We start from the raw sequence: 15,984 nt of genomic DNA, 5'->3' as shown, positions 1-15,984 counted from the left end.
ATATTACCCAAAAGAGCCACAGTAGTTTGAATTCATTGTTTCATTTACTATAGAACTATACATTCAGATTTAAACAATATGACTGGAGAAATATTTAGTTTATTCTCACAGCAAAATGGCTGACCAAGTATTATTATTATATCATCTACAATTGGTTAATAACATAGTAAAAGCATCCAGATTAGTTAATAATTAAATCACACCACTGTTTTAATATTATGTGCTGCAAACAGCTGCAGGAGACACATTAAAGAGCCTCTTGCGGTTCACGAGCCTCAGTCTGAGTATCACTGCGCTAACAGAAAAGAAAGCTGCCCTTCCATTTCTGTCCTGGTTCAGCCACAGGAGAGTAAATAAAGACATGCTTTGGTTGACATTCCCAGGAAAATCAGATACAGAATATTATTTACAGGCTTTGGATGAACGACTGCTCAGCCAACATGCAGTTTCATAAAAGGCACTAACAATGTCTACCAACTGCATTTCTAAGTTCAAGAGCAGGCATAATTAGCAGTCCAGATCCCAGTATTGCACAAGCAACCCTCTGCATCTGTCTGAAGTTCCACTGACTTCACTGTGACTCCTCCCCCAGAGTCCCGTTCAAGTCAGGGTGGCTCCATACAGGCATAGATGTCCAGCTGTGCAGATCAGATTCCAGGATCCAGGCCAGAATCTCAGACAATGATTTGGAATTTTTGTAGTCAAAAAGTTGCTTTAGCAGTTTGGTTCCCTTTTTTGTTGGCATGCTAAGACTTTTTCAAGACAACACCTGAACTGAGCAGTAATGAAGAACTACACTCCATCAGCTGTCTCCTTCCAGACAGTCAGCTTTATTAGTGCACTTTATTTTAGTCATCTCAATTTATCTCTTTTTAACTATCTTAACCCATTTGTGGCATTTTCTTCACAGCAGCAGAAGAAAGAGGGCTCACCTTGAGAAAAACAACAAACCTTTTACTTTTTTTATCCTTCAATTTATGTTTAGTATTTTTATTTTTAAGCTACAGCACAAGCTGCACCATTATTGTACTTGCAGAGCCTGAGTCTGATTTCACTCATTCTGGTTTGACATCATTAACTTCAGTGAAGATGCTCCTGATTCATACCAGTGTGAGCGAAAGGAGAACCAGCACTGCAGAGCCCAAACACCATCTCGCTGAGGAAACAGTTCTCACTGCAAAAACCCTGAATCATGTTTTTTCAAAGATATTTTAGAGCTGATTATTTTCAAAATCTGATTACACCATTCATCTAGTTTGTTAGAATATCTGTGCTTAATTAGGCTGCTGACATAGTCAAATGGCATCAGTAATCTCTGTGTTTTACATTAATATAATTGAAGACAGAGTTACCTTAAAGTTCCTTAGTCCTCTAAAGCCTGAGCCAAAGCTCACTGGAGTCAGTGAGAGTCTTTTCACTGATTTCACTGGGCTTTGGATCAGGCCCTTAAAATGAGTTATTAGATGAGACTGTGAGGCCTGATTCTTTTCCCATGAAAGTAGAGAACAAAACTCCCATTGACTTCAATGGGAGCAGGATTGGATTCTTGACTCCCCTTTAAGGAGGATGATGGAACAAGAGAAAAGTACCTTAAAAGATTTCCTCTGGTTAAGCTGTGCTCCTGGGACTGCACGCCACATATACTGAGGCTCAGCCTTATTGCAGTCTCTGTTTTTCCTTCAGTGATATTGCACTCTCTTTGTCGAACTGGAGATACTCCATACTTTTCCTCGAGACATCTCAGTGGCATGGTCCGGTTGATAGGCTGAAAAATAATTGCTCCACTCTGCTTTGATACTGGCCTGCGATTCCCCACATAACATCTCACTAACCCAGGGATGCTGTCGAAACTTTCAAGTTCGAACTGATACTGAACACGGCAGTAGGCTTCATTGAGTCTGAGGACTGTTCTGTTGATTTTGAAATGTTGAGAGATGTTTTTCCACTGACAGGTAAGAACAAAGTTTCCAGGACTGGAGAGAGAATCCCTAATCAGGAAATCTCCATCTCTCTGAACTAGGCTTTCTGCCACCTTAGAGAGAAAACATACAAAAACAAAAAACCCACATTTAGAATCAGAATACTCAGCCTGGGCTAGTATCACATCAGTAGAGTCTTGTTATTTAATCTAAATGTCGGGGCCCAATTCTGGCTGCTCTGTGAGCACAGGTTTAAAACCAGAAAAGACAGGATGGAGGAAAAGTGTGGGGCAGAATGTTGCCCTCTCTAATTCTGGCTCCTTCTAAAATCCAGAAGCCATTCCACAGACTTTCTACAATAGGAGTCTGGGAGGACCTTCTAGGACAGGGCCAGAGAATGCAGTTTGTGTGCATACTTCCTCAATTTGTCAAAAGAAACTAATCTGTGATATACTTCAAGAGAGACAAAAGAGCTATTTTTAAAATGGGTTTCACACATTCTTCTCTTTGTTTTGCAATGTGCACATAAAAGCTGAAAACTCCCGTTTCTTTTTGAACCAAGCTGGCCCTTCCCATTGGGCAAACATTAATTCATTAACTTTCAAACCACAGAGCTGCCTGCTTCTGGCTGCTCTGCCTGATTTCCAGCATCTGCTGATAGCAGCAGGAAAGCTCACAACTCTGAGAACGGCGTTTGCCAGGTGCATGTTGATGATGAGCCAGCAGGGGGAGCTCGTGATGTTTTTGGTGTAGACGACCAAAATAGAAAGATAGCTACTTCAAATAACTATTACTCGTTATTACTACTATTACTACTAGTATGCCGTTTTATCATTTCAAACTAAAGAAAGGGAGAAGATTGGAACATTTTTAAATTCTGGATAATCATATTAATCTAAATTCAGGCCAGCTGAACAACAATATTAGAGGATAGAGTGTAGCTCGTCTATAGCACAGAGCAGCATTCTTACCTCTCCTCATTGGATGATTTTTTATTGGTTAAAGTATAAGAAACAGTGGATTTCTTCCCTCTGTCTCATCTCTCACCAAAGCATATTAAATAAACAATACCAGACACTGATTTTTTCTCACACTGGAAGGCACTGCATTTCTATTGAATTGGTGATCTCATGCAGACTCTGTAACACTCCAGTGTTAACCTGTTTGTATCTGTATATGAAAGCCCACAGCTTTGCCTGTGAAAGGAAGACCCAGGAGGGACGTACCTGCCGAGGAATGCGTCCATGGTACCAAGCATGGCTACGTAAGTCTTCGCTGCTCAACTGTAGCTCTTCCTCTAACTCTTTCTTCAGCTTTTCTGGGGTGTTGTCCATAAGCTGCCTCTCTTTAGAAAACTGCAATAAAGATTAAAAGGTTTGACTGTGCCAGGTTTAGTCATTAACATTTTATATAACTCAAAACTTTCATCCCATATGTCACACACTCTGCAATAGCTACTGGAACATGGGTGCTATGTTTAACAAGCTGACCTGCCTTTGATCTCTAAGCAGTATTTGCAAAAACTAGCATCAGGTGAGAAGGTGCGTAATGATGACACACTGTACTGAGTGCATAATAAATAGCCCATCTGTGTATCAAGAGATAACGTGCACCTGCTGGGCCACTTCAGTAACTGCATCTTCCCAGTAAGAATTCCATATAAGATAAGAAGCAGAGATGGGTCCAAAGATGCCGCCCCCGCCCCAAGACTTTGTAGTTTTATTCAGATCTAAACTTTGCTTTTTTGCCCCATTCTAAGAAAGAATATCCTAAACCATCAGGACAGATACAGAGTGTACAATTCAGTACTTATGCTGCATGTGAAATATATGCCTTATTAAAGGCAAGTTTCCCTTAAAACACTTAATTCTAAGTAGAAGTACAGACTCATTGAAGCCTGCATCTTCAGGCATTTCTCCTTATTCCTTCCTGAAGAGAGCAAAAATCTTGGTTCCCGTTAGGGCACCTCCCTACAATGTGTAAGGTCTTCTGGGGGATTCCTCTACCTCTATAATACAACAACCATAAGATCTTCTGTGGGATTTCTCCCCCTTTCAACAAGCACAGGATATTCAGGGGATTGCCGTGTCCCTCTATTTCCAAATGACGTACCACTTCCATCTGGGGTCCTTAGTCTTTCTCTGGAGTATGACTAGGGGGACTAGATGTCCTGATAAAATTGGGTGTGTCCCGATGTTTAACCCTTTGTCCCGCATCCTGATCAATGTATGATTGGGACCGCATTTGTCCCGTTATTCAGGAAAGGAGGCGAGCGGGAGGGATGAGTAGGCAAGCAGCAGGTGGGGGCGGGTGTGAAGAGGTGAGTGGGGGGTGAAAAGGCGAGCAGTAGTCAGGGAGGGTGAAGAGGTGATCGGTGAGCCAGCGGCAGGCGGGTGGGAGGTGATTAGTGAGCCAGCAGCGAGTGGGGGTTCTCGGGGCAGGCATGGGGGTTTCTGGCAGCGGAGGGAGGAGGTGAGTGGCAGGTGGGAGACTGAGGAGGGACGCAGCAAGCCAGCGGCAGGCTGGTGGGTGAGGAAGGGCACGGTGGTGGGACGGAGGGGCCGAGCAGAGAGGGGGTGGGACCTGGGGCAGAGTGGGAACGGAGCCTGGGAGAAGCAGGGGTGGACTGTGAGCAGGGTCGATGGCACCCCAATGTCCCGATATTTTACTGTTGTGATCTGGTCATCTTAAGTGTGACTTTGGTGATCCATGAAGGGTGTGGCTCCTTCTCCAGAGAACCACTAAGGATATTGTTGTCCAATTTTCCATGAATTCTCAAAGGGGAGACGTTCTTTGGACATTCTAACTTCCTCTGCAAGGCCTGTGATTCAAACCCTACATTTAATGTTGCTGAAATGCCTACAGAAAGCCCCACATGTTCAACTATCAAATATTGTAATGGGATTCAGCTATTTGTGGAAACTGACATGATGCTACATTGATCCTGGAGAGAGACAGATGCTACCTCCAAAAAATAAAATAAATAAAGTGACACACAATGTTGGGCCCCTGATAGGAGGTAGGTTACAATGAGACAATAACCACAGAACATTTTTCCCCCCATGGCCAGACACTTTTTTTTTGTTAAGTTATTTGGATTGTCCTTTCACAGGACACTTTGATTGAATGGTACAATTTATGCATTGTTTATAAAAAGACTGGAGAACGCTGCTGTTCACCCACTGATCACAGTCTTTCTGTGATCACTGTGCTCTCTAGAGTTTCCATCATTGCATCCTTTCAGCATATAACAGAGAGCAGATGCTGTGTGTATTGCGCTCCCATCAACAAACCTCGGTGCAGTCTGGAATAGACCAAATTACAACCGTTTGTTAGAGAGCATATTCTTGATGGAAAAATGTCAGGAGAGGTGGGCGTTCTGCTGCCCACATCATTTAAACAGATTCATTCTAAGATGAATTTTCTTCCTATCTCTTCCAAGGAAAAACTATGTGCCTTTTTAGACAATAAATAGTTGAAGGTTTAGTTTATACAGTTGAGGTCAATGAAGCACTATAGTAGCACTTTAAACCCCCCTGCAATTTTGTTTGTCAGCCATGTTACCATGCTGTTTACACAGGTAAACATGGTTAACAGGGATACTCATGTTGTGCAACAAGGGACAAGTCCTGCTCCTTCTCCTGCAGCCAGAATGCCTCTCTGCTTCAGGGATTGGGCAGGATTTGGGGGTTGCATTGCAGCCTATAGGGGAGAGGATTTGTAGTCTCCCCATCCCTCACAATACCTCTGTTTGGTGCCTGGCTAAGCTAGTTGGGCCAAGCACTCAGTGTAAGATTCCTTCCACATGCACTGCATAATTTTGAAAAACGGGGGCATAGATAAACAATAGGCCAAGTCATCCCCCCTTGCAGTAAAGCAAAGTAAATGAGCATTGCACAGGGGATCTTCAGAGGGGTGGGGTGGACTGAGCCATCCTTCCTGCCGCTGTGGCCTGTGGAGGACTAACCAAGTCACTTTTGCAGCTGCTACTTCAGCTCTCCACAGCCGTTTCACTCTCCCCTGTGGTGCATGTGAGTGTCTGCACATGAATGAGTATCCAGTGGATCAGCAAACTGGCAGATCCACTGCACTCAGCTCCAGCACCCTCATCACTTAGCTGCCCAACGCAAGATTTGCACCAGTGATCTTTAAATACAAGGAAAAGTGTGAAAGATTAAAAATATTATCCTACACTAAATGGGTTAAAGCTAAATGAGATACAATTATAGCATTTGAATGGACTAAAGAGGCATACTGTTCCATCTGCATGACAACATCATGCCAATTATATATTTGCAGTTACTTAGGAAAGTTCGTGTCAGGGTGGGCTCCAGGCACCAGCTTTGCAAGCAGGTGCTTGGGGTGGCATTTAGAATGGGGCGGCAGCCCGTGTCCTGCGGCGGCAATTCGGCTGCAGCTCCACCGCTCTTCCTGCCTCAGCAACAATTCGGCGGCGACTGCTTGGGGCGGCAAAATTGGTAGAGCCGCCCCTGGTTAGTGTACAAATCTAGGATGGGATTTTCAAAAGTAATTAAGGGAGTTAGCTGCCCAATTCCCATTTTAAGTGGATAGACATTGGGCACTTAAATTGCCATAGGGAGTTTTAAAAATACTAGCCCAAATCAAAATAACTCGGTGCACAAATGTAATTCTAAATATCTTGTATATACATCTACTCTATTAGATGGAACACGTTTATCAGACAGTATTTCTGTAGTGTAGTTGTTCATGGATTGTAGCTCCTAAATAAAGAGTTTTGATGCAATCTATTGCTTACTGCAAATTTTCTGGATATAAAAAAAGCAGTATTTATATTATTAATCAAGGGTCGCTCTAGAAATGAGACCATTTCAGTGTTGGGTGATGCTATTACTGTATAATGGAATATGACTTTCTGACATGACACAGGACCAACCAGGATGAAAGATGCTACAGGTCTATAAAATATAATCATGCCAGACCTTCAGCTCAAGAGTGAATTTCATTCATAGTAAACAAAGCTGACAACTAACTTTTATCTTACAAATGGAGGTTGGGTTATCTATCACAGCTGTTTTCATCAGGATACAGGAACATATATAATATAATACAGGAAATAAATCATGGGTAACTGGATTATTCATTAGCTTTAAAATGAAAGTAATGAAACAGTGTGCTCATCATAAAAAAGACATTTTTAAGGAATCCAACTTAGTTAACATTCATGATCAGCCTTTTAAACTCACAACAAACTGGAACCTAGAATAAAAATGGTTAGATTTTAAACTCTTCAGGGGAGGGACTGAGTCTTCCTATGCATCTGTGTAGCACCTACCACAACAGAGGCATCCTACAGACAGTACTACCACTATCCCAAATCAATTTATAGAATTATGGTGTTTGTACTTAGAGAGCAACAGTAAATAAATCATATATTAGACTCATTTGTCTTAACTTTTTTTTTTTTTAAACTGAGCCGCATTTGTCTTAATTTTGTGTCTTGGACAGAGACAAACGCTTTGTCAGCAGTTATCTAATAATAATAATAAAAAACAATAAAGAGGTTTGAATGGAGCATTGCTTCTACCATGCATTTGCAGAGAGATGGTGGAGTGGGTGATAAAAGCCTTTTCAACCTCTAAATATGATCCTATTATTCCAATCTGTGTTGTGACATAACTCACTCGGACAGAGAAACAAGGAAGCATGCAGCTCAGATTCCTCAGGATCTCCAACTGGTAATAATAACTCCTTCATATGCAGCCCTGATACTGCAAGGAGAACCATATAGGCAAATCCCTGAGCCACTTTGACTTCATTAATCCACAAGGGCCTGCCCAAGGGATTCCCTTAGTGTTGAATTCTGCTAAGAATCCCAATGGGAACACACGGTCCCAAGCTTTTAATTTTCAGCAAAATGTTTCAAATCACCACTGCAATTATTTTACCATTTTTCCAATTAAACTTGCGGCGTTTATCACATTGTACAAAGGATTTCCCCTCAAGTCTCATTAAATCTAGAATCACAACCTGTCATTAATTCCATAGGCTTGTTTTGATACAATATGCAATTTTGCATTTCAAAGGCAAATATAAGCTGTTAGGTGCAATGAAGTTTGGAAAATACCAGTGAAGTTCAAGAAAATCAAATTCCAAAAGATTCACACAATTTTGCCTGTTTAGGATAAACTATCAAAAGTGACTTGGATTAACATCATATATTATATGTATGACATTTGACAAACCTATTGTTCTGGGAAGTTCCTATTAAAATATATTATTCTCACATCCAAATGAAAATGGTTATTTTTATTTGTGCAGATGGGATTCTTCCAAAGAGACCTCTCTACTACAGCAGGCCCTAGTTTTTAATCCTCCATTCAGAACGAATCGCATTAGGATAATTTTGAACGGTGCCCATTGCTCTGTAGCAACTTTGGGCAGGTCTACACTACAGCCTAAAATCAATATAACTTACGTCACACAGGGGTGTGAAAAAGACTTTCCTCCCACCCCAAGTGAGGCAAGTTTTGTGCTGTTCCACTGACACAGCTTCCACTTCCAAGTGAGGTAGAATAATTATGCCGACGGGAGAGCGCTCTCCCTCGGCATAGCGCGTCTTCACCAGATGTGCTGCAGCTGTGCCAATATAGTGCTGTAATGTAAACTTGCCCTTTGTTTGCAAGCTAAACTCATAATTGTTGTTTATCCTGTAGACTAACAGGGCAGATTCCACTCTCCCCTACACCAGTGTAAATCTGGAGCAACTCCATTAAAGTCAATGGAGACACATCAGTTTAATATGAGAATAAGGAGGAAGAGAGTCAGGCCCACTGTTTTACATACATCCCCAAAGCTTATGTTGTTTCTGCTTTGGAGGCTTATCTCAATTCTAATGGGAAGCAATAAACCAAATCTGGTTTCTATCTGAGTTTGAGAGACAGGTATTATATAGTCAGAGGATGGGTAGAACAAATTGAATAATCTTAATTTACACTAAAAATGGATGGGAAGCAATGATAATTATAATAAAACCTAACCTAACCCAAATTGGCTGGAATTATGAAGACACAAATGGTTTTCTTTATAAAATATATGTTGGAAACTGTTCAAGATGTTTACTGCACAAAATCTCCAGATGCATTTTTGGTTACCCAGGGGATTCACAGTCATATCTCTGTGTAGCCTGTTGGTAAAGTATTATTTACTCAAAGCACATCTAAGGACTGTTACAGTTGTTTCTGTAGGTCTCAACTTTCCTGATAAAAGGTAACCCGAAACCCTGATAAGGTTTTCATCAGACCATTCGCTAGCGTCTTCTGCTCACGCAGCTTCCCTTATGTCCTTCATCCTCATGATAGTATTTCAATTATTTCCTGCTGCTATGGGCACAGTTTAGCTAGCAGACATTTAAATTAGCCCCAAGAGGCAGCCTTGTTATTTTCTGATTCTTCTTGCTTTGAAAGGAAAAGCTCAACTTTTGAGAAGGCTTCAAAGCAGAGAGAGCAGTATTATGATTAGAAATCAATGAACCAATTAGAAAAAAAAAGGGGGCATCACCTGAACCAGGAATTGAACCAACCCTACACCTTGCTCAAGGTTCTAATAAATTCAGCTACATATCCCACAAACCCATCTTCTCCCCAACCCCCCCACAGGCCTCCTGCTCTTGGTTAAGTCCATCCTGAAGTCTTTGCTAGCCTAGTTGCGATCTTCAGATCTCACTAGTTCTGGCACTTCCTTAGACTAGATGAGGGGAGGAGGGAGGTATGCCCTGGCTTCAGATAAGGGGAAAACCCCAGAATTCACATGATTTGAACAGAGCAGCTGTCCAGAGTGCTAGACTGAAAACTCCCAAAGGACTAGAAGCACAGGTGAAAGGGATGTTGGGGATTTGGGAGGTGAGGGAGAGCTAGACAGGAGAGGATAGGAGATGAAACAGAGGAGAAGTGTTGAGGAAAAGAAAGGGAAAACTCACAAGGTCTGGAAAAGCTTCCAAACTGTAGGGAGTGAGTGGGGCTCATCTGAATCCAACCCCAGTTTTCTGAGGTTGCTCCTCTCTCATAATAATAAGAGAAGATTTGGCCTAGATAAGATAACTCAATATTTACTGTAAAACTCATGGCCTCGGTTTAAAATGTACACTTACTGCAATAAGTTTAACCTTGCCTTCTTTTGACATTTGCTGTAAGTACCTGGCACTGCACGTATAATGATATTAAAAGGTATTGGATACAACAAAACATCCTTTACAATTCCCTAGCCCCTAAACTACTAAACAAGACAGACTTGCATCAAGTATTTCACATGTATAGGTATAATCACCTGCAAAAAATATCCCTAATGGGATGCTATTTGGGAATGGACCCATTAACTTTACTATTTGAAAGCATTCTGTTTGGTCCTTATTCTCTCCTGCCTGGTGGTTTTATTACACTTAGCCTGTAAAACTGCAAGCATGCAAAACCAGACTAATTTCAAACACTATTTTGGGGGAAGTGGAGGGATGGAAGACTCTCTTGCTAAATGGTACATCTTGAACCACAGCACTGACTTCTCTGCTTAGGTTTCCCCTAATTTCTCACAAAAATGGAAAACATTTGTGGAACTAAGATGGTGTGTGACAGATATCGCAACCACATGCAACATCTTTGGGGATCATAGTACATTAAGTGTGTGAATAGTTTATGTATCACTGTGGGCCAAGAATTGTATGCAACTCCAGGGAGAGGGATGCCACAACTCCTCCATGAACTAAGAACTGTGGGGGGTGATTAAGGTAAATCACTCCAGGACAGGTGTAAACACCTCTAGAGAGGTACCAACCCCAGGGGAGGCTTGCATATACTAGTTCAAACTGGATTTTCCAGAGACCAACAGATAAAGAAAGAACTTTTAGCATAAAAAGGCTGTGTTTAAACAGACCCAATGCCTTCTTTCTGATCCAGCAAATGAATAGGACTTTCTGTGCAAGCGCCCCCACCCTTGCAGAAGGATTTGGCCTACTAGAGCCTCATATATTGATGCATGCAGGTTCTTTTATTGTTTTTAATGTTTTCCCTGTAATGCTTTTACCTGAGGAATAAATGTGCTTGTTTAGAAGAAGCTGTGTGTTAACTGGTAGCTACTGTTCAGAGCCCTTGAAGGGAAAGCAAAGCACAGGTGCTGGCCTTTAGCTAGACTGGCTTGCTGGGGATATTGCAGTGTAGGGCAGGGAGCTGTGCAGCCTTAAAATCCCCAGTCAGAAGGGACAAGGGTCCTCAGCCAGAGATAAGTGATGGCCGGACACCTGAGAGATGACTGGGCATTCCTGGACAATGTGAAACTTTAAGTAAATTAATACAATGGCAGCAGCTACAAGAGGGGCACATCTTGACTATAGCACACAGCCCATGTTTTTAGGTCAAGTACTGGGGAAATCCAGAGGAGGAAAGAAGTTTTCCCCAAGGTAGCGTTCCATGGCTGATACTGCAGATTCAGGGCTTCAACGCACCCTGCAGCTGCTGCCCTACTCAGTCATGGAGGAGAATGGCAGGTGGCTACCCATTTCCATACTTCACAGAAGGTGTGGACCCCTGCATAATCTCCCTGAAACCCATGCCCCAGCACAGTGGAATCACACCAATTCGAAAGAGATCAGAGCCTTCTACATGTAGGGGTGCAGGAGACATAATTTGGCCCAAAAGAGGGAGACATAAAACTGATCTAAAGTGAATGATATAACAAGGCAAGGTCAGGCCCAGCTGCCAGCTTGTTCAGGAGAAAGTTTTGAAGTTCAGACTGATTTAACTCTCCCTTTGAGATGTCTCTATTTGATTCACTCTACATTTGAGATGGCCAATATATAGTTCTTAAACTGAGCCAAGTGAACTCTAGAATTGACCAGAGACCTGAACTAAGTCAGATAGAGTGGAATGACATTTTATGGAAAACCCAAATGGGCACTGGCTGAAGAATCTTTAGTGTCAGCTGGGAACTTTTGGAGGAACAACTGGTGAAAAGTATCAGTAATCAGGCAAACTTCAATCATCATATCACTGACTTTCTTGAAATTCAAGTCAGTCACACAAGCTAAGTAACCTTTGCCCACCACAAGGCAAGGAGCATGGGGCCCTTCTGACATTTATGGAGATGTTCCTGAATGGAAGAGCCACACGAACATTGATCTGGTTTATGCTCAACAGGCACACGATACAATATCACAGGGTTCAGTCAAGTGCTCACTGAAACCCACAGAAAGAATCTCATTGGCTCCAGTGGGCTTTGGGTCAGGCCTATATTGTACAATCCTTCACTCCAGTAAGAAACGAATACCCTCCCCACAACCCAACTGTAAATATAACTCAATCCTTAATTCCTGAAACGACAGCATTCACAGACTAGGGAATATGGTTCACCTTTAGCTAGAGCCTAAATCTTTGAATTCTCATATGTCACAATCCTAAAGTTCCTATTCAACTGTTGAATGGTACTTGCCCAGGAAAAATTCCCCTTAATTGCAATGGGGATTTTTGCCTGAGTAAATCTTAAGAACTGCAAGATTTGGCCCCTTGTGCTTATGCAAATGTATTTGAAAAAAGAAAAGGAGTACTTGTGGCACCTTAGAGACTAACAAATTTATTTGAGCATAAGCTTTCGTGAGCTACAGCTCCCTTCATCGGATGTATTTGATGTATTTGAGAAATGCTTATGTCCAATCTATTACTAAGAAGCCAAATGCTGATGTATGTACTCAAGTAAAGCTCCCACTTCAGCAAATGGGAATATGCTGAAGAAAGTACAGAGTAAAAAGTAAGCACGGAGTTTAGGAGTTTGAGCAAAGAAGGAAAATTGTGGTAACAAAGGCACAAAGTAGCCTTGAGTAGTTCTTAAACATAAAGACAATCCTTTATCTCTTTTAGCAACACAGTCTGTACACCATCTTCACTACACCCACTATAGTCATGCTCAGAAAAAGAACTGGAGTAGCACAGATATCTGTTACGTATGTGTTAGAGGGCATGTGGGAGTGGAAACCTTATGAATTATGTAAAAGTAGCATGAGAATTCAGAGAGAGGAGCTTTCCCCTTGAAAGATCTTAGGACATGCAGACAGATCAAGAAGGAAAGAAGATCTTTTCAAACATGATTTTTTTTTAAAAAATCAGCCTCGATACCAAGGATGCAAAACAAACCTCATTGCAGATCCTGAAGTCAATGGGGAACCAAAGTTCAGAGAGTTATGTGAAATTTCACAGTATCTTGGTAAGTTATTCCTTCCCAGCCCAGACTCTCCAACAACAAATTTTATTCCAAAAACAAAGATCCAAAAGCTGGGCTGTGGCGACTTGCTAGCTCACGGTATCAGACTGAATATCCTTCATGTGAATGCTGAAACTGGATATGTAAAGCCCAAAGATACCAGTGAATCAGATTTAGATTGTCACATAGTGAATAAATATTAGTTAAAAATCACCATCTATAAAAAGCCATTGCAAAGACCATCTTTCTCTTGGATGAACTTGCAAGGGTGGCCTCTTATAAAAGGCTGCTTGCCTGGGTTACATTCATAACATTAGGACATTACTGGGTGATGTGGTAGCTCTACATACTGGAAGTTTCAAAACCTGGCAGCAATGAGAACTTGAATGGCTTTCCCCTTTTGAACAGCTTCAGATGAGGGTGAATCATCAACTATATAATTAGGCTGTTACGAACAAATATAATACTTGAACAGGTTCTCCCCTTCCAATCGTAAAGAACATATTAACTGACTGGCCGTTTACCATTTTTACCATGGTTGCATCTGAATTTCCAGATTCTGAATCCCAAAGATGACAGATAGAACTTTTAAAAGGAATCATTTTCAGTGGCTTGAAGCTCACATAATAAAAGAGCACAGTTTAGGGGGAAGAAGAAGTACCTCTGCCCATTTCTACAGACAGCTGCCAATCACACAGCAGTTTTCTGTAATTTGCAGTAAACATCTGAACTAGCTGTTGATCCTCATTCTTACTTACTGTTAGTAATTGAACAGGGGTGCACTTACTAAAACACACACACACATACACACCCCATCATTATGATATAGCATTATGAGGCTATAGAGTTTCTAACCATTATGTTGGACTTTACACTCCAGTAACTAAAATACCACTTTAGCTGCTATATTTCTGATTTTCAAGAGGAACAAAGGTAGGTATAATGCATTATCAGTGCTCAGACCCTGTACATGTCACTACAGTGCATGGTGGGACATATATCAGTGTCCATGTGCTAGGCCAGATTCTGCTCTCAGTTACAACTCAAGTCAGTGCAGTTACTGTGGATTTACGTCAGTGTAACAGAACAGAATTTGGTCTTGTGTCTCAAATGCATCCCTGGTATAACTCTACTGATGTCAGAGGATTTATTCAGAATGAACTTGTTCTCGGTAACTGCCCAAAGCTGATCCCTAACAAAGTTAAGCATAAATCTCATCTAAATATAATTTATTTCCATTGAAGTCAATAGGTTTACAGTGGTGTGAGAGAACTACTAGCCCTGAGTTCTTTATCAATGCTGGCACCAAAGTGCATTGGCGTGCTAGAGAAAGGAGGCATTCAGCTCCCTCTCTTGGATCTCATGTTCTCTTGCCCCCTACCCATTTCCATGTCTGACTGTTTTCCCCTCAGCAAGCGTGACCCATTTCCAAAATGTAGGCATGTCTAAAAATAGCAGTTCGTTGGATTGAATTAAAGATAAGTCAGAAGTGCCTTCTGGAACATATGTATTGAAATCTATTTTAAATGCTGGAAATCTCTTTAAATAGAACCTTATTTTTGAAAGAGACCAGCTGTAATTTGTTTCTGCATAAAAGGCTTTATTCTTTTCCCATACAGCAAACACTATTAATGTTTCGGTTTCTCCAGAGACTATATGGATTAGACCAAATGGAAAATTACCATGACAACACCAGTGTTATTTTAGATATTAGAAATTCATGCCAAGTTAAACAAAGGGCATGGACAAGAATGATCGTTTTAATTCAGTTCCGATAGCGAACAATAAACCCCAACTTCATTTTGAAAGTTGTAGAGCAACAGAAATACAGTGAGAACCTTTAAAATCCCAATTAAAATTAAAAGCAATAAAGTTAACTGGACAGAGTCTCCTTTCTTTGATACTGGTAACTATTTGAATGCGGTTGCATCAGTGAAAAGGAGAAGAGAATCTATAGTAGGGTCAAATTTTCAAAAGTGCCAAAGTGATTCAGGAGCCCAAATCCCACTGACTGTCAGGGAGACTGTCTTTAGGCTCTTACGAGCATAAATCTCACTGAAAGTCACTTTTGAAAATAGGACTAGGGTCCTTAATCACTTTGGCACTTCTAAAAATGTGACCCCTACTATTTTGAAAATGGAGATGAAATATTTCAGGATGGTATAGGATTTTGTCCCAGCAACCATACATAGTGAATGAAAGGTGAAGAAAAACTTAATTACCAGCGTACAAAACAAGTCTGCACTCTACTGAATGCAGTTAGCTTGGGCTGGTGGGGCACTGTGCACCTTCCACTTGCTAGCACTGTCAGCAGCATTAATAGGCTTGGGAGAGACACACAGCCTGCCTTCCTTAGCTAGCTATTTGATGCAATCATGTTTGATGCAATCACGCAGCTACATACCCGGCTTGTGCAACAATCTGTAGCATGCATTTTTGTTTTCAAACATAAATCAGGGATCAAGTCTGGGTTCTAGGACTCATTTCAACATAAGCTAGTCTGTAATAATTACAGGAAGCCAGTCTTTAAAATAATCTTAATGTTTGCATTAATTAAACTGTACAGTGGCTGCATTGTGTCTAGGTAGTGAAGGCACCTCCATCAGTGAGGAGGCTGTCCAATTCTAATCACAATGACAATACCTTTCAATGCTGATAGATGCTATTTTGAAAGCCTCGCTCTTTACACAAACAAGCTGCCATGTGGGCTCACATATCTACAAACTAAACCCACGAGAGCAGCTCAAACGGAGAACCTGTTTATATGGTTTGGCTATTGTGGTTTTTATTAGGGATGGGGATGAACTGTAAAACTGATCCAAAGCTCTTTGGAGAGACTTCGATC

General features: G+C 41.3%; 1 protein-coding gene across 4 annotated transcripts in view; it reads right to left on the bottom strand.

Moving 5' to 3' along the window:
- The window catches only part of BCAR3 (BCAR3 adaptor protein, NSP family member), a 96,325-nt gene that overhangs the window by 15,926 nt on the left and 64,415 nt on the right, over window positions 1–15,984 (bottom strand). For all 4 annotated transcript variants that reach the window (XM_038414030.1, XM_038414034.2, XM_038414035.1 and 1 more), the window contains 2 exons: window positions 3,146–3,274; window positions 1,590–2,032 (listed from right to left, as the gene is read on the bottom strand). In XM_038414030.1, the coding sequence (XP_038269958.1) occupies window positions 1,590–2,032; window positions 3,146–3,274 (572 nt within the window). The remainder of the gene's footprint in view (window positions 1–1,589; window positions 2,033–3,145; window positions 3,275–15,984) is intronic.

This window comes from Dermochelys coriacea, chromosome 8 (genome assembly GCF_009764565.3).
Source record: "Dermochelys coriacea isolate rDerCor1 chromosome 8, rDerCor1.pri.v4, whole genome shotgun sequence".
Classification (NCBI taxonomy): Eukaryota; Metazoa; Chordata; order Testudines; family Dermochelyidae; genus Dermochelys; species Dermochelys coriacea.
This window is presented reverse-complemented; position numbering and strand designations above follow the sequence as displayed.